We start from the raw sequence: 25522 nt of genomic DNA, 5'->3' as shown, positions 1-25522 counted from the left end.
ACATTTCACGGCGCTATTGCCATCTCTCCGTCAGGTGAGGATGCCATAACCTGCGACACGGACAAGTACCTGCGGCCCCAGGACCTCAAAGAGTTGGGGGATGACTCCCTCCCTCAGGAGGGCTACATGGGCTTCAGCATTGGCGCCCGCTCGGCCAGGTAGGCATCTATTTGTCATTTGCTAAGATGAACATGCAGGAGAAGAAGAATGGATAAAACATTACATCACTGCTTGGTGCACATAGCAAATGTACGACAACTGGTGGAACAACATTGTTGGAAAGTTGCCATCTAATGATCGGAACCGATAAAATGATTCAGCATTTTTTTCACGTGGCCTCATTCAATTGCGGAGTTTTAAAGTTGCCCCAATTAGAGTAATAAATGAGCTGAATAGTGTTTCCTGTGGACTGCTCCTCGATCCTAATTCAGAAGAAACACTGCAGTGAAAAACACCACTGACACACTGTGGATGGTCGGAGTGATCAAAACAAATCGGGGCAAGAAGTGGATTTCAGATCTAAGTTTTAAAAACACTTTTTTTCGTGTAAACAAGGCTCTGGGGGCGCAACTGGAAATAGTTCTGAGACGGGCCACAGGATTTGGTACACCTGCACAGTAATGAGATGCAATGCATATGCTATGGTTGTCGTCTGCTGTGATGCGCAACTGCACCATGATTGTGTTTGGCAACAGCCTCATTAGTTGTAAAATCATTTCGTGCCGGCTAAAATTGGTGTTGGTGCTCACATGCGTGAAAAAAAAATACCCCTAATTATCACTGTATCACTGTAAGGTTACCACTATTTTTCATACCAATGTGATTTTGTCAGATTGTGCAGGCCTACCTCAATTTCATTTTGTTAAAATGTAAACTTCATGATAAATCCATCCGTCTTACATGTTCTGTTGTTGAATTGGTTGACTAAAGTACGTGACTAAAGTGTGAAGAACTTTTCCTTTCTGTACCTTCCACACTGCCAACATACATTTAGGTTTCTCCGACTTTGCTTGACACTCTGACTCTTTTCTTTCCCCTGCACCTCAACTTTCGCTCTAGCCCTAGAATCAGGTAAGACGAGAATCTTGTTGTAGGAGTCTTTAGTTGTGAATGGCGTCCTGTATCACCCTCTCCTAAACTCACACAAATCCCCTTAACGCAAACTGAGAGCTTCCCTCCCGTGTCCCCCGGTGTTTGTTTGTGGTAGTTTTGTCCCTATTTTGCAATGTTGTGATGACCTTATTCCCCCTCACTTGTTTACCTGATTCATCATCCGTGCTGGAAAAAAAGCTGCATTAACTGTTTTACCCGAACCTTTTTGAGTTTTGCACACTCATCCTATAATGTTGACGTGGCTTTCTTTCAAGCGGCGACTTCCAGGGACACAAGTTAAGGGCAGGAATTTATTTTTTTTTTTTTTTTTGCGGCTCTGGTCGGGGCAGTCAGTCGGTTTTCGATGCAGTTTGACTTGTAGCTACCATCTGTTAGCAGCTTAGCGGCAGTGTAGCAGGCTAGCTGAAGCTTTTCCAATCCCATTAACTTTCCTCTCGCCCCCGTAGAGCAGGATTATCATGGTGTCGAAATCGATGGCCTTTCTTTGCCTTTTCTTACGTGACTTTGACACCGGCGGTTTTTCTAGACATACTGTAATAGAGTGTGGCGACTAGTGAAATGGTGTCTGAAAGAGAAACAGAGGGGACCTTGTTGAAAGGCAGCCAAGCTGTAAACAAAGTCGCAAGTTGCACAGGTCATAAATCAGTGAATATGCCGCGGCAGTCACCAGGAGGACTCCGGATTTTTGGTTCAATATTCCGCACCAATGTTAACATAACTCATCCTATGCCCATTGTCGTTCACAAGTAGCTTCATAAAGAATGGCTGGTGATTTGTCAAGTTGGCAGGAAATTGTTCAGTGAAGCTTCAAGGGAGGAAAGGAGACAGATTGGTTAGTGGCAAGATGAATGCAAAAAGGTTGGAAAGAGAGATACTTGAAGTGGCTGAGAGGATGGAAAAGTGTTGGGACTGGCTGCTGAATGAACGCAGCCTCGTTCTGTAGAAAGAAACGGACGGAAGCGGGAGAGAGGCAGGTGATGTGACACTCTGGATACAGATTGAACCACTTGAAAGGAAGGACGACCCTTTGAACGGATGTTGGCTCGGGAGACTTCCAACTGGGAATTGCCACTGTGTCCATTTAGGCAGCTCAGAGTTGCTGGGTAACGCGGCCGTGAAGAAAAGCTCTTCTCTGTGCCCAACTGCGCCCCCGCTCGACATGCTGAGCTCTGCATTTTCCTCCCCCCCGGACCCCTGTCACAAATGACCGGCTGCGTTGTGTGTCTTTTGAGACACATAAAACTCTCTATGGTCTTATGTTTTAATACAAAGCCGTGGTATTTATTCACTGTCACTTTACTGTCCAATTCGATACCCACATTTCAGACTGAGGCCCAGCAGGGTGAGATTTACAAGGACCACTGGGACCAAACACTGTAACCTCTGTTCTTTCTGTAAAAGTTTGAAGACGTTTGGTGCCATCCAGGATTTGATTTCCCCCATACAGGACAAAGTAGCCTTAAGGAGAAAGTGTCCTTTTTGCTTAATGGGACATACATTTGTCTGCATAGCAGTGAAAGGAAATGCCATTCTTCCTTAAAATGTAATCCAGGGGCAGGAAATAAAACAGCAGGGGCCCCAAAGTTGAACCCTGTGGTACACCATACGGCAGAAAAGCAGTGTGGGACTGACTCAAAGCGCCTAAAGTGAACACTAAATGTTGTGCCTGCAGAATTAGAATACTAATTTTGCCGCGTGAAAGAAAAATATTTCATTAGATGATAAAAATGTCCTTTCCTTAGTTCGCAATGACGTCAATATGGCAATATCTATCACGTGTTTTTCCAATATCATGCAGCCCTTGTAGTAGTAGTAGTTGTAGTAGTAGTAGTGGTAGTTGTAGTAGTTGTCGTATTTCCATCCCTGAATAACCTGCCTCCCCAGAATCTCATCTCCCTTTTCGCCTCCTTCTAATTTACCATTCTGGACACTCTCCGTCCATTTAGATGAAAACCAAAAACATGTTCCCTGGAGGTTGCATGCAATAACGCAATTCCTTGCTTTTTGTCCTGTGTTGTGTGTCCCTGATGCCGGTCGCTTATTGTTGCCCCACGGCGCTGGCTTGGGTGGTAACATTTAGCCTCCGCTCCTTCAGTTCGGATAGGTCCAACACCCTCAACCGGAGCTCCTTCGCCCGGGACAGCATGATGATCGAGGAGATCTTGGCCCCCACCAAGGACACGGTAAAGCAGACAATTCTATATATTCCGCTTAGTTCTGCCTATTGTTCAGCTGCAGAGGATGTACTTAGAATTTGGACTTTATGCTAACACAAGAATAGCGCACCATCTCCTATCCCGTCTGTTATTTTGGAAAATCTCAGGGCACACTGCAGGGCTCCCTCCCCATGCCACTGTTCTTTTGGTGGTCAGGAGCTAAACCAGAAACTGTAAACCTCTCAGATTATAAACAGTGGCAGCGATGTAGCTTGCTAGTTAAGTGATGACATCACCCAAGAGCCCAAACTATACACAGCCAAAACATAAACTCAATTTGATTTATCACCTTTACAATATAAGCTTGAAAGTCATTTACTCAGCGCTAGTCCAATCACATCTAATACACAAAAGTGTTATTTTGTGTGGTTTGATTGTAAACTCAGTGTGGTTTTCATTGTAAAGCAAACATAGTTTGTGATAAAGTGCAACTCTTGACTCTTCCTTCTTCCTGAAGCTTCAGAGTGTCTGTAAAGACATTTCCTACCTGGTCGACCCACTAAATAAGGTATCAAAATAATAATAAATTCACGTCATTATTTCCAGGTCTCCCACGTTCATTCTTCGCTCACCCATCCTTGTTTCTGTCACACACATTATCATCATGTGCTGATGCATCTGAATGAATTGGAATATTGTTTTTTTTCCAGTTTTGCAATTCAAATAGTGAAACTAAAAAATATTCACTGCACCAAGTTTTTCAAAGAACCAATGAAACTTGACATATCGAAAAAGTAGAAGGAAGAAACACAATTATTTTGAATGTAGCAATTGGCCTCACTTGCCTTTTTGAACTGAACCACTGAAATCAAAGAACCTTTCAACAATATTCTTCTTCCTCACGTTCTTCTCCCCCGTCTTTGTCGTCCGCTCTGCTCACCCGCCCCTACCTCTCTGTTTGCAGCACCTGGCCGTGACCCACGAATACAACTCTGAGTGCCTGCGGCGCTACAGCTGGACCCCGGACATGGTGGACCACGGCCACAACATGGCGTCCAGCCCCATCCACTCTGGGTAAGAGCGTCGACTCCCAGTCAGTGTGTTCTGCTCTCCGTCCCGGTGGCGTGTTTGTGTTTTGTCACCATAGATCCCGACAGCGGTTGTCAGCCTTGATACTAAAACGAGGTTTCGGGGCTTCTGCCTCCCCCTGCATTGTCTCCATGTGTTTATTTTACAGCTTCTCCTCCCCGCTCCCTCAGTATGACTCCAGGTGAAGACTGAGCTGGCTGCTCTGTAACTTGTCACTCCCCCCCTCCTCCCCCGCCCCCTCAGTGATGTCACTCACTCATTCACCGCCGCCTTTCCCGACATTCCCTTTTTCCTCCCACTCATCTGTGTGCTGTGGTGTTTCATTTGCATTTCTTAGTACACGCGTGTCATCTTTGTGTACTTGATTTTCTCTTACAGAGTACACGAATAACCTTATACTGCATTTACAGAAAAAAAAAAGTCACAGGAAGAATTTATACAGTGATCCGCCATTCCAGAAGGATTTGTAAATCTGTGAACACTAAGAAAGAATTTTCTGCAGTTTCAAAATACCCGCTTTGCACACTTTTTAAAGTCACGTAAACACCTAAAATAAATGGTAAGCACACTGTGATAAAGCGCGGGATTACTGTACTTGACTCCTTTCTCCTCGTATCCGTCATCTTGCCGACAGGACAGACAACTCACAAAACATTTGGCATGTGGAGCTTTCAGGTGAAATTCCTGATTGAATCTTCAACTGCACTCAAACTTTTACACATGATCTTAACTGAAATTTCAATGAACGTCCTTTTGTTTGTTGCAATACTTTTGCACATTGTGCTATTTTCTGACAAGGAGTCAAACAGTGGCTGTACATGTGCATTCAAAAGTTCTTAAAAAGTCCAATCAAGTTCACGTGTAAATGGCACAGTGCATATTTGGGTCATCCCAAAATGTCACCAGAAAGCCAAATCTCCCGTTTTTGGCGAGCGGCGTATCACCTTTGGTTGGTGAAACATCTGTGCAGGTGTGTGAATATTTGATCACTGATGGCTGCTTTCGAGGATCCGAAACACTGGCGTCAATCTCACCTCTTGCCTCCAAACTGAATGAAACGCCATCGCTCTTTAGTTTCCTCTCAATTTGAGGCGTGAGCCAGCTCTCGGAACTCAAAGCACCTTTCTTTTGTCGCTTCTGGCGCTTTTCCATTATCTTCTCTGGTTTCCGTTCCGTGTTTGGGTGTCCAGTGATCACAGCATGGGGGATGGTCCTCACTTTTTTGTCCATGGCTTGTGTCCGTCTTTGCCGGGGTGTCTTCTTCCTCAGCCTCTTACAGCTCTTCTCGGTTGTCCCGCAGGTTCCTGGTCAGCTTCATGGTGGATGCGCGCGGCGGGTCCATGAGGGGCAGCCGCCATAACGGCATGCGCATCATCATCCCGCCCAGGAAGTGCACGGCGCCCACTCGCATCACCTGTCGCCTGGCCAAGAGGCATAAGCTGGCCTACCCGCCGCCCATGGTGGAAGGGGAAGGCCTGGTCAGCAGACTCGTGGAGGTCGGCCCGGCCGGGGCTCAGTTCCTTGGGTAGGCTTCGTTGTTATTGTTACGGCTGGAGAAAATACGTGCTCAAAAGCTGGCTTTTAAAAATGTGACATCGCTAACCTTGAGGACAAGCAGCCTAAAATTTGGACCTTGTGCTCTCTTCCAGTCCCGTGATTGTGGAGATCCCTCATTTCGGCTCCATGCGGGGGAAGGAACGAGAACTGATTGTGTTGAGGAGTGACAACGGCGACACGTGGCGGGAGCACCAGTTTGAGTCCACGCTAGAGGAACTTACGGAGCTGCTGACCGGCATGGACGAAGGTAAAGGGACGCTACTATGAGAGCGTCCACGTCAAAAACAGAAAGTACAGCGTGACTGAGTGTTCCTTCTTGTGCCACATACCTACGTAGTCATATGTCGCTGCTCTCCCGATGGTCATGTTGCAGAATTGGATAGCCCTGCCGAATTGGAGAAGAAGCGCATCTGCCGCATCGTGAGCCGAGACTTCCCTCAGTATTTTGCCGTGGTGTCGAGAATCAAGCAGGAATCCAACCACATGGGTCCTGACGGCGGCGTCCTGTCCAGTAGCACTGTCCCCATGGTTCAGGCCTCCTTCCCGCAGGGCGCGCTCACTAAGAAGATCCGTGTCGGCTTGCAGGTTCGTATGACATCATCACAGACCTACGACTTGGGTAGTTGAGCCCAATTCAGAAGTCAAGGTATGACCCATTCCCCGCCTCCCTTTTAGGCTCAGCCTCTTCCCGATGACATGGTGAGAGCGGTCCTGGGGAACCGAGCCACCTTCAGCCCAATTGTCACCGTGGAGCCCAGGAGGAGGAAGTTCCACAAGCCAATCACCATGACCATCCCCGTTCCGCCCCGCCAGGCGGAAGGTCACCCCACCGGCCACCGCGGCGACGCGACGCCTTGCCTGCGTTTGCTCTGCAGCATTACAGGCACGGCCATCTTGACATGATTAGACCTAAAGAGAGCGAGCACTCATGTTCTTTGCCTTGCACAGGAGGGACGTCCCCCGCCCAGTGGGAAGACATCACAGGGACCACGCCGCTTTCCTTCGTGACCGATTGCGTCTCCTTTACCACAAATGTGTCGGCCAGGTACGACACAATCAATTTGTGAGACCATCAGAGCCACTATTCTTCATATTGCGTAACAAATTCTCTCTCCTCCCAGGTTCTGGCTCGCAGACTGTCACCAGATTCCTGAGACGGTGGGTCTGGCGTCTCAGTTATACCGGGAGCTGATCTGCGTGCCGTACCTGGCCAAATTTGTGGTGTTTGCCAAAATGAATGACCCGGTGGAGGCGCGCCTCCGCTGCTTCTGCATGACGGACGACAAAGTGGACAAGACTCTCGAGCAGCAGGAGAACTTTGAGGAGGTGGCTCGCAGTAAAGACATTGAGGTGGGACTTCCCCAAATTTGACCCGACTTGAGTGGCCCCAAATCTGATTTGATTATTAAGAGGTGTCAACATGTCATCGTCCTGGTTCAGGTTCTGGAGGGGAAGCCCATCCATGTGGACTGCTATGGCAACTTGTCTCCGCTGACCAAAAGTGGACAGCAGCTTGTATTTAATTTTTACTCTTTCAAGGAGAACAGACTTCCATTCAATGTGAAGGTACGAGTTTTTTGTTGTCGTTTTTTCAAAATGATTATTCATGTCATTTTCATCAAAACAAGTTCCTCCTCCAAAATTGATTCTTTTTTTCTACTGTGGACAAAAAAATCCGGTAAAATTCTCAATCAGAGCGAAATAGTAGAAATTCAATTACAAAATTAAGACTCTTCTGCAACCAAGTAATGAATTACATTTTGTGTTTCTTCTACAGACCCGAGATATGGGTCAGGAGCCCTGTGGCCGCCTGTCGTTCCTGAAAGAACCCAAAAACTCCAAAGGTCTTCCGCAGACTGCCATTTGCAATCTGAACATCACACTGCCGACTCACAAAAAGGTAGGCATCAAGTCATCAAGTGTCCCTAAGCACACGCCGTCCCCCTTTTTGCCTCATGTCACCTCACCCACACGGTACTCAATCTCTTGCTCATTGGGTTTCGCAGCTGACTGCCTATTTGCGTGTTTTTTTATCATGCATATGAAGCCAGTCACAATACCCCACAAAGTATATCTCTGTCGCTATTGCGCTCTGCTCTGCTGCTGCCCAGCCAGCTCTTTCGTTTTTTTGCCTGCCATGTTTTACTCTTCTCATCATGATGATGATGCGAGCAGGTTTTCCCCCTGATGTTTTCTGTTTTCCTTGTTTTGCTGCTCCATTTGTCATCACCTTCATCTCACGACAATATCGCCGCTCTCCATTTTGTCATCTCTCTCCCCCTGCTCCTGCCGCAATGCATCTTGGGAATCCCACAGGAAATGGAGTCCGATCCCGACGATGAGGTAAATAGTCTCTTCATCATCACACAAAACAGCTGCTTCTGTTATTTTTCTGTGTCCCTCTGTTGGCTTGTTCGGAGTAAAAATGCTTGGCGCATGAATGGAACTTATTTCAGTCAAATTATTTTTGATTTAGTGCCTTCTCACCACTTGTCCCCCTTTCCATAGACACGCTCAACAACTATAAGATGATCCCATTTTTTCTGTCCAATACTTTAATCTTTATAAAGTGGAATCTTTTCACTAACACTGACAAATAATAGTAACTCTTGCAATTTATGGATTTGATAAATACTCTCATGAGCCCTCGACGTTAAAGAATAAAAAGACAAAGTGGTTGCAACTTGCAACAATGGTGACTCGCCCGAAACAGGTCATTTTCCAACTAAATTAATGACTTAACATTATTTAAGTAAACATAACCCCATGAGCATATTTTTATGATGAAACATCTTTTGTTTTTGTTACAGAATGAAAGGCCAGAACGACGCCATACCTTTGCCTCCTTAGCTTTGCGTAAGCGCTACAGCTATTTGACCGACCCTGCGGCCAGTGAGTTGCCTTTTTATTTTAATAACTTGCATGACATAAACAAATTAATAGATTTTCCACATAATTAACACAATCACTTGAACTGTGTGAAGGTCCCTTTATTGTAGTCTTGCTGTTGCTTACATGTATCCAGAAGGAGTTTTGCTCATGAATCATTTCTTCTCCCAGCTCAACAAACATGGTCATCCGTCCTGCATGGTTTTAATGTGTGTCAAGCTTGGCTACTGCATTTTGTGCCACTTTTGAAAATATGGGCAGGTCAACATTATACATGTCATTCGTTGATTTATTTCGACCAAATGTGTTGTTTTATTTGCATTGTATGAACATGTTGAATTTATTTTGGTTTTATTCATTCGGTGGCCATTGTTGTCTTCTTATTGGCTATGTGACTGTATGGCTGAGAATACTTTACAGGTTGCACTTTACAGTTTGATGTTGATATCATTTAGGTACATTGTTCTCATTATTCTTGCCTGCTCCATCTTCAACATTTTGGATTTCATTTCAAGATTTTCAAAGTCATTCAGTGGCTGTCACAAAACAGCAGAAAACTGCAACTTGGTGCTCATTTAACTTCCAATTTACAGTTTCGTTGTTGTAAAGTGTATCCTCATTCTTAAACCTAAGTTGTGGCCAAACACGTGGGTATTGTAATGCTTTTTTTTTTTTTTTACTTGTGGGGTCATTCTCTGGCATTGAAAATAAATCAAATGTAAGGAATTGCATGTCAAGAAAAAATGGAGAGTAAAAGGCACGCTAGTCTCAACAAGTCAAACAAGCTCATTAAGCACATAGAAAGGCAATGGAAATGTACTTTTCAGTTGTTTTGTTCGACTACATCATGCATTTTTGTCCCTCCCCCACACACACGCATTTTGTCATGTATTTTTATTTTGAGATGTTCACTTTTCACGTCATCCTGAGTGTGTAAAAGGGACCTTCTGTAATCTACAAGTACATTTTTGTCTTGCTACTCGTAAGTGATGCTGTTTCTGACTGAATTTCTCCTTTTTTTATGTTTTCTTTTTCAATTATTTTACCTTCTGCTTTCTGTTGCCTCCTTTTTTTTTCTTTTTTCTTTTTTGAATTATTGAAGAAACATCCGATCGAAGTCCGCAAAGAACACAGCCTTCTGGCTACCCTCACAAACCGGTCTTTTCAACGAGATCTTATCAGGCGTGGCCGCCTGTTCCTGTCGCCGTCCCTGGTCAAGCCAAGTCTGGGTTTGGCTCCCTCTCCAGCTCCTCGTCCAACACACCTTCTGCCTCTCCACTAAAGTCTGTCTGGTCCATCAACTCGGCCTCTCCCATTAAGACAAACATTCCCGGATCCCCTGCCTCTTCTGTTAAGTCAGTTAGTGACATGGCCTCTCCCATCCGATCGTACAGAACCATCTCCTCTCCCATAAAAACTGTAGTCCAACATGCTCAGTACCCAGGCCAGGTTGCCCACAGTCCCCTGGCGTCACCTGCAAAAAGTGCAGACAGTTCCTCAATGAAAGGTTTTGCAGCATCGTCAGCCAGGACTTCCTCTCCAGGAGGAAGTCCTCTTCTTGAGAGGACATCAATAGCCATGACACCTCCAACGTCTCCCAAATCATGCCTTAGTATGTTCAGTTCCCCTCTGTCATACAAGACCGTTGTGGGGGGTTCCACTGGTACCACGGTATCATCGTCCTCACCGATCAAAACAGTCCCCGGCCTCTCCTCTGTTCGTTCCTTTCCCTCAGACGTGTCAGGCCCCGCGAGGAACCTCTTCACCTCAGTGTCGTCACCACTCAAATCCAACAGCACACCAAGTGCTGCAGCTCTGATCAATGGAACAGCATCACCAGCGCAGTACCACTCCCCCTCCCCAACCTCTCTCCTCGCCAGCAGTCTCCAGGAAAGAATACAAGCAACCACTAATGCCGTCACGACAAGCGTCAACGCAGCATTTGATGAGGTTGAAAAAACATTCAATTCTTGCTCAGCTGGGTATGGCACCTTAAAGTCATTGTCCTCCTCTGCATCGTCCTCATATCAGTCCATCAGATCCTCTGCATCCAGTTCCCTTTACAACTCTCTAAGGTCCCCTCCTAAAGCCACCACGGCTGGAACATCCAGCGCAGTGACGGTCCCTGTGTATTCTGTTATCAATGTACTACCAGAGCCCCAGTTCAAAAAGCTGCCTGAGGTGTCCAGGTCAACTGCTGCTATTCTGTCCCCACGCAAGACTGTGCCCGCTGAGATGAATCCTCAGTTGCAGTCGTCGTTTGCCAGAAATCTTTCCCCTACCAAATCTCCACTTCTCTCATCCGGTTTAAAGTCAAACGTGACATCCCCGTTGTCATCCAGCCAAGAAATTCTGAAAGATGTTGCGGATATGAAAGAGGACTTAATACGAATGTCAGCCATTTTGCAGACTGATCCGAACTCTAATACAAGTAAAGGATTTCAGTCTGGTTCTGCGGTGAAAGTAGACGATGAAGAGCCGTACCGGATTGTGGAGAAAGTCAAACAAGATCTGGTAAAAGTGAGTGAAATCCTGACTAAAGACGTGGCCAACGAGCCTATGGCAAGGGGGTCCTTAGATGACATACACTTCTCAAAAGTACCTGTTGAACAGCCGCCAAGCAACTGGAGCTATCCCCCAAGATATGAGACAGTGGTTCCTCACGCAAAAGCAAAAACAATTCAAGATAGAGACTTCAACCTTTCGAAGGTTGTGGACTATTTAGCCAATGACGTTGGTAGCAGTTCTTTCTCCAAACTGCACGACACAAAACATACAACAGATGAAGGCAAGAGAGAAGCGGATGGCAGGGAAAAGCAAAAACGTGTTCTAAAACCCGCCATCGCAGTTCAAGAACAAAAGCTCAAAATGCCTCCAACAAACATGCGATCACCCCCTTCAGACAGAGAACCAGCTAAAGTGGCTGATGCTCTTTTTGGAACGGACACAGTGCTGGAACCCACGGATGATTTATATCGTGAACAGGATAAGAGCCCCCTCTCAGACAGTGGCTTTGAGACCAGAAGTGAAAGGACCCCTTCTGCCCCTCAGAGTGCTGAAGGCATGGGCCCAAAGGCCCCTTTCCAGGACATCCCCGTTCCCCCGGTAATCACAGAGACTAGGACTGAAGTTGTTCATGTTATCAGGAGCTATGAGCACCCTGAAGATAACAAACAACTGGCAATGGTGGAGGGAAATCCCATCATATATATTGATTCTGAGTCGAAAGGACATGTCAATCAGCCTCCATCCACCCCTGAGCTTAGTAAGGGCTATTCAGTTAAAGGTGCCCCTGATGAGGACCCTATGGGCAAAGGTATTCGGTTGAAGGAGGAAACTCACATCACGACCACCACCAGGATGGTGTACCACAAACCTGGCAGTGAAGCCGTATCAGAGAGGTGTGAGGAAACTATGTCTGTTCATGACATAATGAAGGCCTTTCAATCAGGAAAGGATCCTTCTAGGGAGCTTGCGGGACTCTTTGAGCACAAATCGGAGGAAATCTCGCAGCGAGTCTCTGAAGACATCAAACCAAAGGTTGAAAGAATAATTGAAGTACACATTGAAAAGGGAAATAAAACAGAACCAACGGAGGTCATCATCAGAGAGACTAAAAACCATTCTGACAATGAAATGTATTACTACCCAGAAAACAGACCAGAGGACAGGGAAACTGTCGAACATCCTGTCTATTTTGACTCCTCCAAATTTAGCAACACCATGACACACGATGATAGTCGCCCTAGTTCAGCCCAGTTAATGGCAGACGAGTCGTATAAGACCTTGAAACTGCTTAGCCAACAATCCGTGGAGTACAATGAGGATGAATCCTCAGAGTTAAGAGGAGAATCTTATAATTTTGCTGAGAAAATGTTATTATCAGAAAAGTTTGACCAATCCCTTCCTGACACCGAGGAAAAGTCTCACTTCCCCTCACCAGACAGAAGTCGAAATGAGGGTAGGCCCGTAGGCCCAAGAACAGAATATATTTTTCGCTCGGCACGAAATGTGTTTGATACGTCAGGAAGAATGACAAATGCTGATGATACCTATGACACAATGACACTTTTGCAGCACTCTTCTCAGCATGGTAGCCCAAAGCAATCCATTTGGATGCGCGTCTCAGCAGACGACACAGAGAGAAAGGAAAGAGAGCAACTCATGTATGAGGAGAGAGTTGATAGAACCGTAAAAGAGGCAGAGGAAAAACTCTGTGAGGTATCACAATTCTTCAGAGATAAGACAGAGCAGCTCAATGATGAACTCTCCTCTCCAGAGAGAAAATCTCGCAGACCAGACTTTAGGGAATCACGATCCGGACCTAGTTCCACACAAAGCAGTCCAGAACGATCAGTTTATAGAAATGGTGCTAGTGGAGAAGAATGGAGCAGAGAAAGACTAAGAGATAAGTTTGGCTCCAATGATAGGAAATGTGCCAGTTTACCTAGTAGTCCGGAGAGGAGAGTACTGCTGCAGTACAATGATTCAGACTCTAGAAAGCAGGGAGACGGGGAAATTGAAGGCTCAAAACTTTTGCATATGTCTTCTTCTAAAGTAAGCGCGGTGAGGCTTAAGTTTGAACAAGAGGCTCAAAGACAAGATAGGGGTTCTCAGGCTCGCCAAAATTCGAATCAACCTATAAGGAAGCTCCACGAGAGTAAGCTCCCTGTTTACCAGGTATTTGGTGGTTCTAACATTCCCAAAACACCAGAGAGTCCGGTAAACCAGAGAAAAGTTCAAGACAGTGAGTCCAAGTGTTCACCCGTGCATCAGTCCTGTGGGAAAAATCAGGAAGATAAGAAGTTATTCAAAACATGGGAGAACCAAGGCTACGGTAACTATAAACCCCAATCCCCCAAATTATCACCAACATTAGTTCGTGATTCTCAAAAAGATGACAACAATAGTGATTCACAAAGGCAAGAAACCACCAAGAAAATTATTTACACTGAATTTGTTGTACGAGAGAGTCCAAATAGCAATGACGGTCTAAAAAAAAACTCGGAATCTCAAATTCCTGTAAGAAAGCCCTCTAATTTTTCAGAAAATCGCAGATCCCAATCTTTAAAATTAGATCCCTCTGTTGAAACACATGAGAAAGAAGGCTCTCGCACGCCCGTTCTAGTTCGAAACCCGATACATGGTAGCTTTGAGTCTAACAAATCTACTTGCGGATCGTCAGGGAAATCCACGGACTCAGACTGTAGCCAGTCAAATATCACTTGTAACGGTGTTGACAGTGACCAAATAGAGTATTTGGATCATGGAACTCCTGCAATTGTCGCAGAAGGTTTCAAAGATATCAAACCCCTACCTGTGTATGTCAGCATTCAAGTAGGCAAACAGTTCGAGAAAGAAACGGCTACTGGGCAGCTCGGAACTTACAAAAAAATAGTAAGCCACGAGAGTAGGACAGTACATGAGACCAGGGGAACATTTTACACCGTCAAACAAAAGGAGTCTCCTCAAGGTAGTCCAGAAGATGACACTCTAGAACAAGTGACCTTAATAGACAGCTGTGGAAAGAGTCCCGTTACTCCCAAGGCGCCAAGCTCAGAGAACGTTAGCCTGAACTCAAGAATGCCTGACTCTGTGATTGGCTCCACGGCTTGCATGCCTTGTCCAATCCCAGAGGAGTCGGAAGAGGAAGACGGCAAGACCTTCATCTACAGGGAGCCAGCAAGGGAAAAATCTAAGCAAGCTCCAGAGAATCACAGCAAGAAACAGGAAGCAGCGAAACAGAAGTTAAAAGGGGAGAAGGGAGTTCCATATATAGAGTTTCCACCACCACCTCCTTTGGACACGGAGCAGTCAGAGCCTGAGAAAAGGAAGTCTTGCGCATCCTCCGAGACGGAGACGGAAATGATGGAAGTAAACCTCCAGGAGGAGCATGACAAACACTTCTTAGCTGAGCCAGTCATCAGGGTCCAGCCTCCATCTCCCATTCCTCCCGGAGCTGATAACAGTGACTCCAGTGATGACGAATCTGTATTCCATCCCATCCCTGTCAAAAAGTACACCTTCAAAATGAAAGAGGAGGGAGAGAAACGCTCAAAACACCGCAAATCGGAGAAGAATGGAAATAAGGAGGCTGGGGTCAATGGTGTCGTAAAGGGGGAAGAAGCCGACTTAGAACATAATGGGAATGACCAATCCATCACTGACTGCTCCATTGCAACCACTGCTGAATTTTCCCATGACACAGATGCCACTGAGATTGACTCATTAGATGGTTATGATTTTCAGGATGAAGACGACGGACTGAGTGAGGAGCCAAAAACATCCGGTCTATCCAATGATGGAAAAGCAGCTGATCGCTCCTTTGGTCAGTCTAAGCTGGAAGTGATTGAGGAAGAGAAGTGTGAGGATGGGAAAACCAATCCGTCTTCGACAAAAAGCAGTGGGCAAGAAATAGATTACACCCTTGAAGGCAGACATCCAGAAAGGCAGACCTTCGCAGATCAGTACTTTGGCTACCAACTTGAAGAGGAGCTCAACTCAACTTTTAAAACGGTAGCCACTAAAGGCCTCGACTTTGACCCCTGGTCCACCAAAGGGAGCGATCACGATGGAGTTTATGACTCCAAAACCAAAGACGAAGATCCCAAGCCCTTTGGTTTATGTGTGGAGGACAAATCACAGGCTACAACACCCGACACAACCCCTGCTCGAACACCGACTGATGAGAGTACACCAACTAGTGAGCCTAACCCCTTCCCTTTCCACGAAGGGAAGATGTTTGAGATGACCCGCAGTGGTGCTATTGACATGAGCAAGCGGGACTTTGTTGAAGAAAGGCTTCAGTTTTTTCAGATTGGTGAGCATTCCTCTGACCCTCTAACAGGGGAAAGGGGGAGAGGGGGCAAGATCCTTGGTGTAATTTCCTCTCAATCGAATACAGGGGAGAGGGCCACAGTAGAGGGGAAGGTGAAAATTGTAGACACAACCACAGGCAGCAACACACCACCAGCAGCAGCAGCAACAGCAGCAACAGCGACATGCAACCCTTTGCACCCTGGCAGTGACACTGGCTATGCTGGTACTGAAGTACCCACCTGTGAAGCCATAGCTGAGACCGCCTCCTCATGCACAATCACAGCCTCCAAGGTTGATCCCAAATTACGCACCCCGATTAAGATGGGCATAGCTGCCTCTATAACTGTGAAAAAAGACTCAGGGGATGTGACTGATTTTAAAGCTGAGATATCAGAGAGCCAGATGGTGCCAGAATACATCAGTATAGAGGCTCAGAGTACAGAAGGCCAATCTAGCAAAGACACAGAGGCCACATCAGAGAGAAGAGATTACCCCTCTGAGAACTGCAACAACAATAATAACCTTGAGTCCTCCAGTATTCAGGCCAACTACATTCAGTGTGGCAGTGTGGTGTTCAATCTGCAGTCCTCCTCTGAGCCCACACTTCAAAAGGCCAGCAGGATAGAAACACTGTGTTGTAGGGAATTAGATGAGAAAGTAGAAATAGGTCAGAGCAGTCAAGTGCAGCAGCAAAGTGCACCAGTTAAAGACAGTGAAGTGAAAGTGCCCAGGTCCAGGCTTCCAGTAAAAGCGTCAGGGCGGTCGATTCACATCCAGGGAACAGCCATAGGCAAGCAGAAGCCCAAACAAACAGTGAAAATTGAGACCAAGAAAAGAGGAGAGCCAGCCATTGCCAAAGTAGAACCAAGGTCTAGAATACCAGTCAAGGACATTAAAAAGGGCAGTTCCACAACCGCAACTAGCTCATCACATCCAGTTAGGGCTACCTCGCGGCTAACAAGGCCATTGGCTAGTGAAAGAGCAGCCATAAGGTTGCCCTCGAGGTTACCACTGAAGGATAGGAATCAGCTCAGGAAGGCATCAGGTGAGGGAACGTCTAGGCAGGAGAAACGGGAGAACCCTAGCGAGGTTTGTAAACGCACCATTGAATACTTTAAAGACATTAGCGGAGAGACGATAAAGTTGGTGGACCGGCTGTCAGACGAGGAGAAAAAGAAGCAGACAGAGCAGTCGGAGGAAGACAGCACCTCCCGGAGCACCTCCCTGTCAGACACCTCGCAGCCTTCTCAACCTTCCCAGCCCTCCCACTCGTCCAGGTCCGGTAGAGGTTCCAGGGCTGAGGCCGGGGCCCCGTCCGTAGGGGCAAAGGTGGCGGCGACGGACAGGGCCTCTGGCAGTCAGAGGAGCAGGAGGAGTAGGCGGACTGGTGGGAAGGAGGGCAGTCAGGGACTCGCAGGGTCTCGAACACCTCCCATCGCAGAGATCAAGCCTAGTTTGTAAAACTTTCACACTATCAAATACATTTTATATCTTGACCTAGTTCACTTAACGTTGCATGACATGTTGTGGTCATTGACTTGATTGACTGGAATGCCTGTGGCGTGTGTTGGCTTAGAACGGTAGCTATCATTGATCCATCTTCATTGATGTACTGTGTCGTGTATCGTCTCTGTTTCAAGATTCCTATCCCCCTGTACCCCCTCCCCCACCCAATCCTGTGTGCCCTGTGCAGTAGAGTAGCAAGCCAGTTGTAGTGACTGTCACAACCTGTTTGGCAATCCCTGGTTTGTCTCTGTTCAGGGCAAAGTTGTCGTAGTTATGCTTGTAGTCTCAGAAATGTTTCACATGTCACGGTAGTTTTTGTAAAGAACACCACGTAGCGCATGTTGACCATTTAGATACCGAGAACGAGCCACCCTCGATTTTTAGAACTCGGGAGTTGTGGTATGCTTTGTTTTGTGTGGTTCTCATGACACGTAATGCTTGCTAAAAGGTTACATGGCAGAATTAGCCGTAGACCACCACATGTAGTATGAAATGCCTTTTCTTGCCATCATGTCAAAGAACAATTGAAACTATTTTATTTAAAGACTTGATTGAATTTTTGGAAGAATTGCAATTGCAATCCAGTTATCTTGAATTGTAAAATAAAAAAGTGGCCAGAAAAGGAAACGTGTTTATTTCTCTTATTATACGAGGACAGGAATATGCCAAGTGTTAACTCGTGATTGTCGACTGTCTCTTCAGGTCCCCAAAGTCCTTGTGAGCGGACAGATTTGCGTATGGCCATTGTAGCAGATCACCTGGGACTCAGCTGGACCGGTGAGGAACTTGCGGCGTGGTTCCGATCAGATACTTCAGATCAGATACTTCTGTACCATACAAATGTTCATGTGCTGCTTCTTAAAGGCTCAATTTGTGTGTCTCGTCACAGAGCTGGCTCGGGAGATGAACTTCACAGTAGATGAGATCAACCACATTAGATTGGAGAACCCAAACTCGCTGACAGCACAAAGCTTTATGCTATTAAAGAAATGGGTCAGTCGAGAAGGGAAAAACGCCACAAGTAAGACTCTATGTATTAAATTAATACATAATTACATAATAATTAATATTTTAAGATATTAATACTATTAACATCTTAAAATATTTACCTCCTATTAATTTGGATCATGTTGACTGAAATTGCTTCGTATGTCATTTCAGCCGACGCCTTGACGGCCGTGCTGACCAAAGTCAACCGGATGGATATTGTGACTTTACTGGAGGGCCCAATTTTTGACTATGGTAACATTTCTGGCACGAGATGCTTTGCCGATGATCATGCGGTTTTCCGGGATCAGGCTGATGGTAAAGTTTAGCTCTGATTAGCTGACCTATTACCTCTTCCTGCTACCATGTTGTTGTTGTTTTTGTTTTTGCTTGGCCCACTTTGCATGAATCATGTCTATAGTGCCAATATTTAATTCCGTCCATATCTAGAGCTGTTGAAACAACTTTGGACAACTGGCTCCGACTGTTCTCCAGAAACATTTTAATAACACGTATCTGCTAGCAGGACTGTTTTCTGACTAAACCAAGATTGGCTACATGGCTACAGTGTCCCAGTTGTCATGAATGACCAATCTTGACAGGAGTATCCTGTTTGAAGTGCATGCGTTAAGATAGTAGACAAATATTTTCCCCATGGCTAAGCTAAAGGTGGATTATGTGACTGTGTTATTCAGTTTAGTTCTCCTCGGGCCCCTCCAGTTCCTCTGAGCCTTCCTTGGATAGATGAGCTTCTCTTCCCGTTCCTCCTGCCTCCCATCACTTCCCCCTCAGCAGCACCCACTGCTGATAACAGCACATAAAAGCTCTTAATGCTTTAAGAGCCACCCCTCTGCCAAAATCACACAATTCATTTTCCTGTTTTGTGTTTAACATCAACACTGACTTTCATTTTTCATTCTCTCCTGTTTTATTTTTTGTCTCAATCCACGCCCGCCCCTCAGTGTGCGTGATTATTCCTTTGATTCCGAGCAGTCCCGCTTTCATCCTGCACGCGGAGCAATCCATCCCGTCCCCTCCCCTCACACCTCGACCCTTGACCCCACGCCGCTCTCCTAGTTACGAGTTCTCCATTGCGCTCAAAGACTTGGCACCCCCTTCACGAGTGGAAAAACACTTCAGCTTTATTCCCCCACCTCTTAGATGCCTCAACCCTGCTGATCCACGCCGATCCCCTTCTCTCCCTTTCTCACCGCATCCACCCTCCCCGATCCCACTCATCACCTCACCAGCGCCTTCATTTGTACCATCGTCTCCCCCAACCTCCCCTGCTCCAACAGAACCATCTGTCGATGAATTATCCCAAAGCACCTCCGAGCTCACCTGCGGTGCACCTAGCGTCTCCGGACTTTCGAGCACACCCGCTCTCTTCAACCTTGCACCCGCTCTACCGGATCATGCGTCACCCTCCATTGTCCGCTCGCCAAGTGATTTGGCCGTTTCCTCTAGCCCTGTCTCCCCTCTCTTCTTGCCCGCTGTGTCCCCCTGTGGGTCTCGTTGCACAAGCCCAAATCCCCCGTCCCCGCCTCTCCGCTCCCACTCTCCTTGCCCTGCATGCCCTTGCACTTGTCCACCTTCCCCTCGCACCCGCATTGACCCTACCTCATTGGAAATATTTATGTAGCAATATATTAGTGGTTCTCAAACAAGGGTACCCCCAGAACTCCGTGAGCAGTTTTCATATAACTTGATCTTGGGAAGTATAAATTAATGCTCGTGAGAATGACTTTTTGTCCCGACAACATTTACGTAGCGCTAAGTTTTGTCATGGGAATTGTCAAAATTGTTTTAATTCCTGTGGCAATTAGGGGAATTTGTGATTATTTTTAATTTGCGCTAGAATGATGAGGGGGTTCTCCACTGTAAGGGACCAAAATGTTTGAGAAGCCCTGCTTTATATTTCACCTCTCATCTTTGACATGTGAGCATGTAGCATCTTTCATAGATTCAGTCAATGTACTTTGTGTATGTTAGTGTACATTCATCATCATGTCACCCACAGATTATCAGAGCATTCTAGCCGAGTTGCATTCCCCCGCCGTCCTGCACTCCGACCCACATTTCCTGGTGCCCGAACTCCCCATCACACCCGACCCTTCCCCTGTGCAGCATCAGCATCACCATTACCCGCAACCCGACTCCCTTTGGCCGACAGACTCCCAGTCTCAGCCCCCGCACTGGAGCCCAGAGATCAAAGCTGGAATCCCACCCGAGAGTCCCCTTAGACCGTGTCAGCTTGCCCTGTCCCTTTCAGCTTTTGACCTCCCTGATCCCATTCCGTCCAAGGTGCGAAAGCCCCACATCGCCCTGAATGACCAGCTGCTTTTGAGCGAGGAGGAGGACAGATCTTATCGAGAAATGGAGCCGAGCCGCAAGCCCAAGTCACGTGCCGTCCCGGCAATGTGCGAGTTAGACGTCAGCATGGCCTACTCCACATCATCCTCTTCAGTCTCGTCTGCATCGTCTGCAACTCCTTCAACACCCGACAGAGCACAAATGGAAAATGTGGTCCAAGTGGACATGTGTATTGAAGGACGTGAAAAGAAAGTCTCAAAAGAAAAGGTCGATGAGACAATTGCGGCAGTGGGAAAGGTATTTGTGCAAAGGTGGGTGGAGGAGGATTTGATTAAAAACGTGGAGAAAAAATGTGAGATAGTGACAAAAGATAGGTGTCAGCTGGAGGCGAGGAAGAATATTTTCACAGGACAAAAGGGAGAAGCAGAAATGAAAATTAATGTGCTGGGAAGTGGATTTGGGGGAGATGAAATAGAGGCTGAGACTTACAAAGAGGGTGTTGATGAAACAACTGAGAAGAGTGAAGAACTGGTCCACCGTGAGGACAGAACAAAAGTTGCTGAACAAGTACTGCAAGGTGAAGACAGAGGCACTTGCCAACCAAGTGACTTGACTGTTCACGAATGGGCTGAGGCCCTTTGGGAACATCAGCCCACTGAGGAGGATGGCGGAGAAAATCAAGAGATCTCTAATCTCAAGGCAGTGGCGAAGACTGAAGAAGGCTCAGAGGAGACGGAGGAGGACCAGGAGACGACTGCCGAGGCAGCCAGAGATCTGAAGCTTCTCAATCGTGCCGAACAGCCAGAAAAAGATGTGTGCTCGCTTTCAGGTTGGCAGAGTGACTCATCCAGCGTCAATGCGGAGCCACCGACGCCGGGACGCAGCTCGGATCTGCTGGACAGGCGGGAAAGGTGCGAGTTGTCCCGTTGTTGAAATTCGTGAAACTCAAAAAAACATCCGTCCTAGTTGTCCGTCTCTCAGCAGCCACGAGAACTCCAGCGATTCCGTCACTTCCTCGTCCAGAGGCGAATCAGGGAGGTCCCGGCAGAACGGCGACAACTCCAAAAGCTCACCTCAGGGCGGCTCATCCGAGTCGATGAATGGCAGAAAAGAAGAGGGAACGCTGGTGTCCGAGAAGAAAGTCCAGGTAATTGTGACAAACTGATTGGAAGAAAAGTTTCTCGCACGCGAGTTTCGGCCTCAATTTACACTGCTGGTCGCGAGTGCCCAATCGCTATTTGAAGGCTGGATGGAAGCCTCCTGTGACTTGTGACAGGCAGTGTGAATCCAACTGTTTCCCTGTTCATCCAAGATCTCAAAAATATCTACTTGATCTTTGAGCAGATCCGCCCATGGAAGAAAAATGTACGAGTTCCAAAGTTGCATCAACATTTGGCTAACTAACCACCTTCTTTCTCTCTTCCTGGCTTTGTTCTCTTTTGAATTTGTGTCCCGATGTTTGAAATATGCCTTCTCCAGCAGCTGGTTAGTGTAGATTCCGGTTCCGAGGAAGAACATACCGTAACCACCAGAATCTTCCGACGCAGGCTCATTTTAAAGGTACCCTGCGAGCCTGGCAAAATGGCTCGGGTCGGCTTGAGTCTGGAGTGGGTTTTTTTCTGGGTGCTTCAAGTGGCTGCCTCGTTGGGTGCGAGTGGATTCAATAGTATAGGAAAGCTTCTTTGCATTCCCAAGCCTGTCCTGGCATCTCGCTTCATCTGGATGCAGTGAGTGTCATTTCTGATAGTGTGAAGCCTCTCGCGCATGCCATCAGGATCATGCTGAGTTTTCTGTGAGAACTTTTCAAAGGGACTTTCTAGTTTGTTAGGCTGCAGTGCTCAATCTTTCCTCTTGGTGTGCTGGTGGTTTTTGTTTCATATTTCGATGTCTTCTTTGATGGCGCTAATGACCAAACATTTGTAGGGCGAGGAAGCGAAAAACATATCAGGCGAGTCTGTGACTGAGGAACACTACTTGGACCAAGACGGTAACTTCATCAGTAGAAAAGTAACGCATCCTTTCACATTCTTGACCCGTTCAGCTACATGGAGAGAAGCGCTTTGTGAAACCATCGATTATTTTTTTTTTCTTGGTTGACACACCGAGCAGGTCATCAGGAAGGTCATCCGCCGGCTCTCTAGCTCCTCGACAGACAACCGCAGGGACCTTCAGAAAAGCCCCATCCTGCCGAAGGACGGGCTTGAGGTTGGCAGAGAATCCCGTCTTGGGTGCAAAATGCTGGTGGCCTGCAGATCTTTTGGGTTGAACATGAGATGCTTCGTATGATGCATTTGAAGTTGTGCACCGCCGTCAACCAAAAGCGCAATATCCAGCCGATTCCCATCCCGCTTACTTTTCTTCATCTAGGCCCGGTTTTGGTGTGAAACTATAAGACTACTAACATTTGCTGGTTTCAGATTGCAGTGCTTGGCTTGACGTCACCTGTGACGTAGTTTAATGATGAAAAAATACCTTGCTAACTTTCTTTTGGTGTGTCCTTGCAGAAAGACGGAGCGTCGAGGAATAGCAGACGGATGGACGACAAGAGGCCCGGAGATAAAAAGTTTCATTCCTAGGGGACGGATGGTGGTCCTTGCTCCCAGGTACAGTTGCTCTATGTCTGATTATTTGAGTCATAGTTAATTTATTCGAGGTGAGCCATTTGTTCACGCGGTTGACACGTTTGTTCATTAAGGTTATTTCGAACGAGTCGTTTGTTCAAGCGGTGGACACAAGCCGCGATTAACCGAGACTGCATCGATTAGAGTAGAGGCAAATATTTGAGGAATTACAGTGCCCCCCCCCCCCCCCCCGCCATGGCACCGCATCCTCGCCCACATATTCGCTCTTATCTGTGGAAAAGGCTTAGCCATGTCTGAGCATTTTTTTAGGGGAGGGGGCAAGCAGGGTTTTGTTTGCAATGGTCATGGGTGACAAAGCGCTGATGAGCAATGTTCAACGACGTCACCTGCGCCTCTGTCTTTGTCTACCAAATCCCTGACTCAGAGCAGTGTGTCATTTCCAAAAAGAGTTGTTAGCCCGGCAGCCTCACTGTTAAGCCCCACTACTGTTCGGCCGTATGCTACACGGTACTGCCAGTCAAGAAAAGCAGCACACCCACTGAGCATCGGGTGCTCCCATGATTTTAGCTGGGCGGTTGAAATCAGGCAGCTGAATTTGTCACTTTTGTTGATTTCCTAAAAGCTTCAACTGCATGTCCTGTTTTGTGTCCACAGCCATCCAGGATCATAGTCCACAAGCCTGGGAACAGGACATACCTGAGGGCTGAGGTGTTCCAGTTTGAGGATTTGAGTCCAAGAGTCCTGCCAGCATCCGCTTCCACCGACGGGACTTCACATGGCAAGAGGAGCCCAATGCCCCTCTTGACCCTACAACGCATGAGCATGAACAAACTCCTCCAACTTCCCGTCAATCAAAGGGCCCGAGAGTGGGGGGTAAACCCTCGGTCCGCGGGACCGGCTGTCGAGGATTCCGCCTCCTGTTAGGACTTTCGGGGGAAGGCCTCTCAGGGGGGAGGGGGGGCTCCTTCGCTCACATACACACACACGTAGGTGCAACCGTTGACCAAAGACGGCACAATCGGAAATATGAAGACACAACACAGCACGACTGCGATCTAATGGAACACGTCAGCCAATCTTCAACATGTTCAGCACTGGCCTTAGTTTTTTTTCTTGAACCCGCTCTTGTCAGGATGTTTTGGGACATATTTTCTTCCTTTTTTAAAAAAAAAATACATTTTTCTGTATATAGAGTCAGAATGTGTACAATTCTTAATAAGCTTCTGCTAGGGCGGAGTTTGGTCACATTGGGGTGTGGGGTCTTTTCAAGTGCTTTGGTAATCCACTGAAGCAGTTCCACTTTCCAAAGTTGTGAGTGTAACAGGTTCTTGTAAAAAATGAAGAAAAATTAAAAAAAATATAGAAGATCTACTAGATCGGGTATAACGTTTGTACGCAAACTGGTTTGATTTTAACGTGAGGACGTTTCCAGAAAATTTGTGTTGGGTCATTCCCAAAGTGGGGATCTAATCCCGCAGCCTTTCAAGAGTATTTTCAAGCATGCCGGTCACATTATTTTAAGTACAATTTTTACAAGTTTGCAAAAGCACCGTATTAAGAAAAAAAAGGCCCTTTTATCTGTGTGTACACGTATAGCCCGAATGTTTGTCACTGGTTTTATATTTGAAAATGGACAAGCATAGAATTCAGGAATTCTTTTTTTTTGAATGGTGAAAGATGTGTGCGAGTGTGTGTGTAAAACTGGAGGGGCATCTCGAGAGCGTACTAACTGCAAATGTAAGCGCTAGTAGCCTGGCTCGCTGTACAACACTGTAACCGTGTATCGTGCGTTATCGGCTAGAAGGTGTGAAGAGTCTCCGTGCACTGTTTCCACCGTGTCTCACAAATGCTGTGTGGTGTCAAATGACTAAAAAGGGGATTCATTTTTCCATTATTCATATTTTTATGGTGACGGGTTGAGACTTGATTTAAAATCCACTCACAAGTAAAGATCATTTTGATTAGCATCTTGGAGGAAAAAAAACACTGGATGGTCAACAGAAGCAGTTTAAGCATCGAATAAATGTTAACGCCGTGTGGTTTTAGGCAGGTTTAATGCAGTGTCCTTTAGAATCATTTTCATCACTCGTGTGTTGGTTTTCATTAGGTCAATGTGCTCAGTATCAGTATGCTGATGCCAACTCTGTGGACATTAAAACTATGTGACTTTCTTTGGGGGTATGTCAGAGGTACACATCCCCTTGCTCCCCTTAAAATCTATCAGGGGCTCGATGATCCTTTGATACGGTTGAACTATCGATTTTGTTTCATATGTGTTTTCACCCGAGCGGACTTTTTGATGTACAATTCTTACTAACAGAGTGAAGCCATTGAAATGTAATAATAATTCTAGCACTTTGGTGATTCGAGGTCTTTTAGAGGCGATAGAGAACGGCGCAAATGTTTCAGATGTCTTTCAAGAAAGGAACAAAACAGACTCAAAATCGACCTTGAAAGGATAAAAAAATAAAATGCATTGGTTTTGCAATACACTTTTGTCTTGTGTCCTTG

The 25522-nt window shown here is 46.5% G+C and overlaps 1 protein-coding gene across 16 annotated transcripts in view; it reads left to right on the top strand.

Annotated features, from left to right (window-relative positions):
* The window catches only part of LOC133158725 (ankyrin-3-like), a 69736-nt gene extending 44235 nt beyond the window's left edge, over positions 1-25501 (top strand). For 6 of the 16 annotated variants that reach the window (XM_061286108.1, XM_061286100.1, XM_061286113.1 and 3 more), the window contains 25 exons: positions 35-158; positions 3194-3296; positions 3787-3837; positions 4234-4343; positions 4507-4539; positions 5659-5883; positions 6008-6162; positions 6289-6500; positions 6591-6798; positions 6864-6960; positions 7037-7265; positions 7356-7481; positions 7693-7815; positions 8232-8258; positions 8726-8807; positions 17832-17906; positions 18019-18150; positions 18291-18434; positions 20137-21340; positions 21411-21576; positions 21909-21989; positions 22353-22436; positions 22539-22634; positions 22934-23032; positions 23666-25501. In XM_061286108.1, the coding sequence (XP_061142092.1) occupies positions 35-158; positions 3194-3296; positions 3787-3837; positions 4234-4343; positions 4507-4539; positions 5659-5883; positions 6008-6162; positions 6289-6500; positions 6591-6798; positions 6864-6960; positions 7037-7265; positions 7356-7481; positions 7693-7815; positions 8232-8258; positions 8726-8807; positions 17832-17906; positions 18019-18150; positions 18291-18434; positions 20137-21340; positions 21411-21576; positions 21909-21989; positions 22353-22436; positions 22539-22634; positions 22934-23005 (3959 nt within the window). In that variant the 3' untranslated portion in view covers positions 23006-23032; positions 23666-25501. Of the gene's footprint in view, positions 1-34; positions 159-1059; positions 1072-3193; positions 3297-3786; positions 3838-4233; positions 4344-4506; positions 4540-5658; positions 5884-6007; positions 6163-6288; positions 6501-6590; positions 6799-6863; positions 6961-7036; positions 7266-7355; positions 7482-7692; positions 7816-8231; positions 8259-8725; positions 8808-17831; positions 17907-18018; positions 18151-18290; positions 18435-20136; positions 21341-21410; positions 21577-21908; positions 21990-22352; positions 22437-22538; positions 22635-22933; positions 23033-23665 lie in introns of all 16 variants that reach the window. The other 10 variants (XM_061286111.1, XM_061286102.1, XM_061286115.1 and 7 more) reach the window with 8 other exon arrangements.
* Positions 25502-25522: the final 21 nt, after the last annotated feature.

The sequence above is a fragment of the Syngnathus typhle genome, linkage group LG8, assembly GCF_033458585.1.
Source record: "Syngnathus typhle isolate RoL2023-S1 ecotype Sweden linkage group LG8, RoL_Styp_1.0, whole genome shotgun sequence".
In the NCBI taxonomy this organism is placed as follows: Eukaryota; Metazoa; Chordata; class Actinopteri; order Syngnathiformes; family Syngnathidae; genus Syngnathus; species Syngnathus typhle.
The sequence above is the reverse complement of the archived record's forward strand: the minus strand, read 5'-3'. Positions and strand labels throughout refer to the sequence as shown.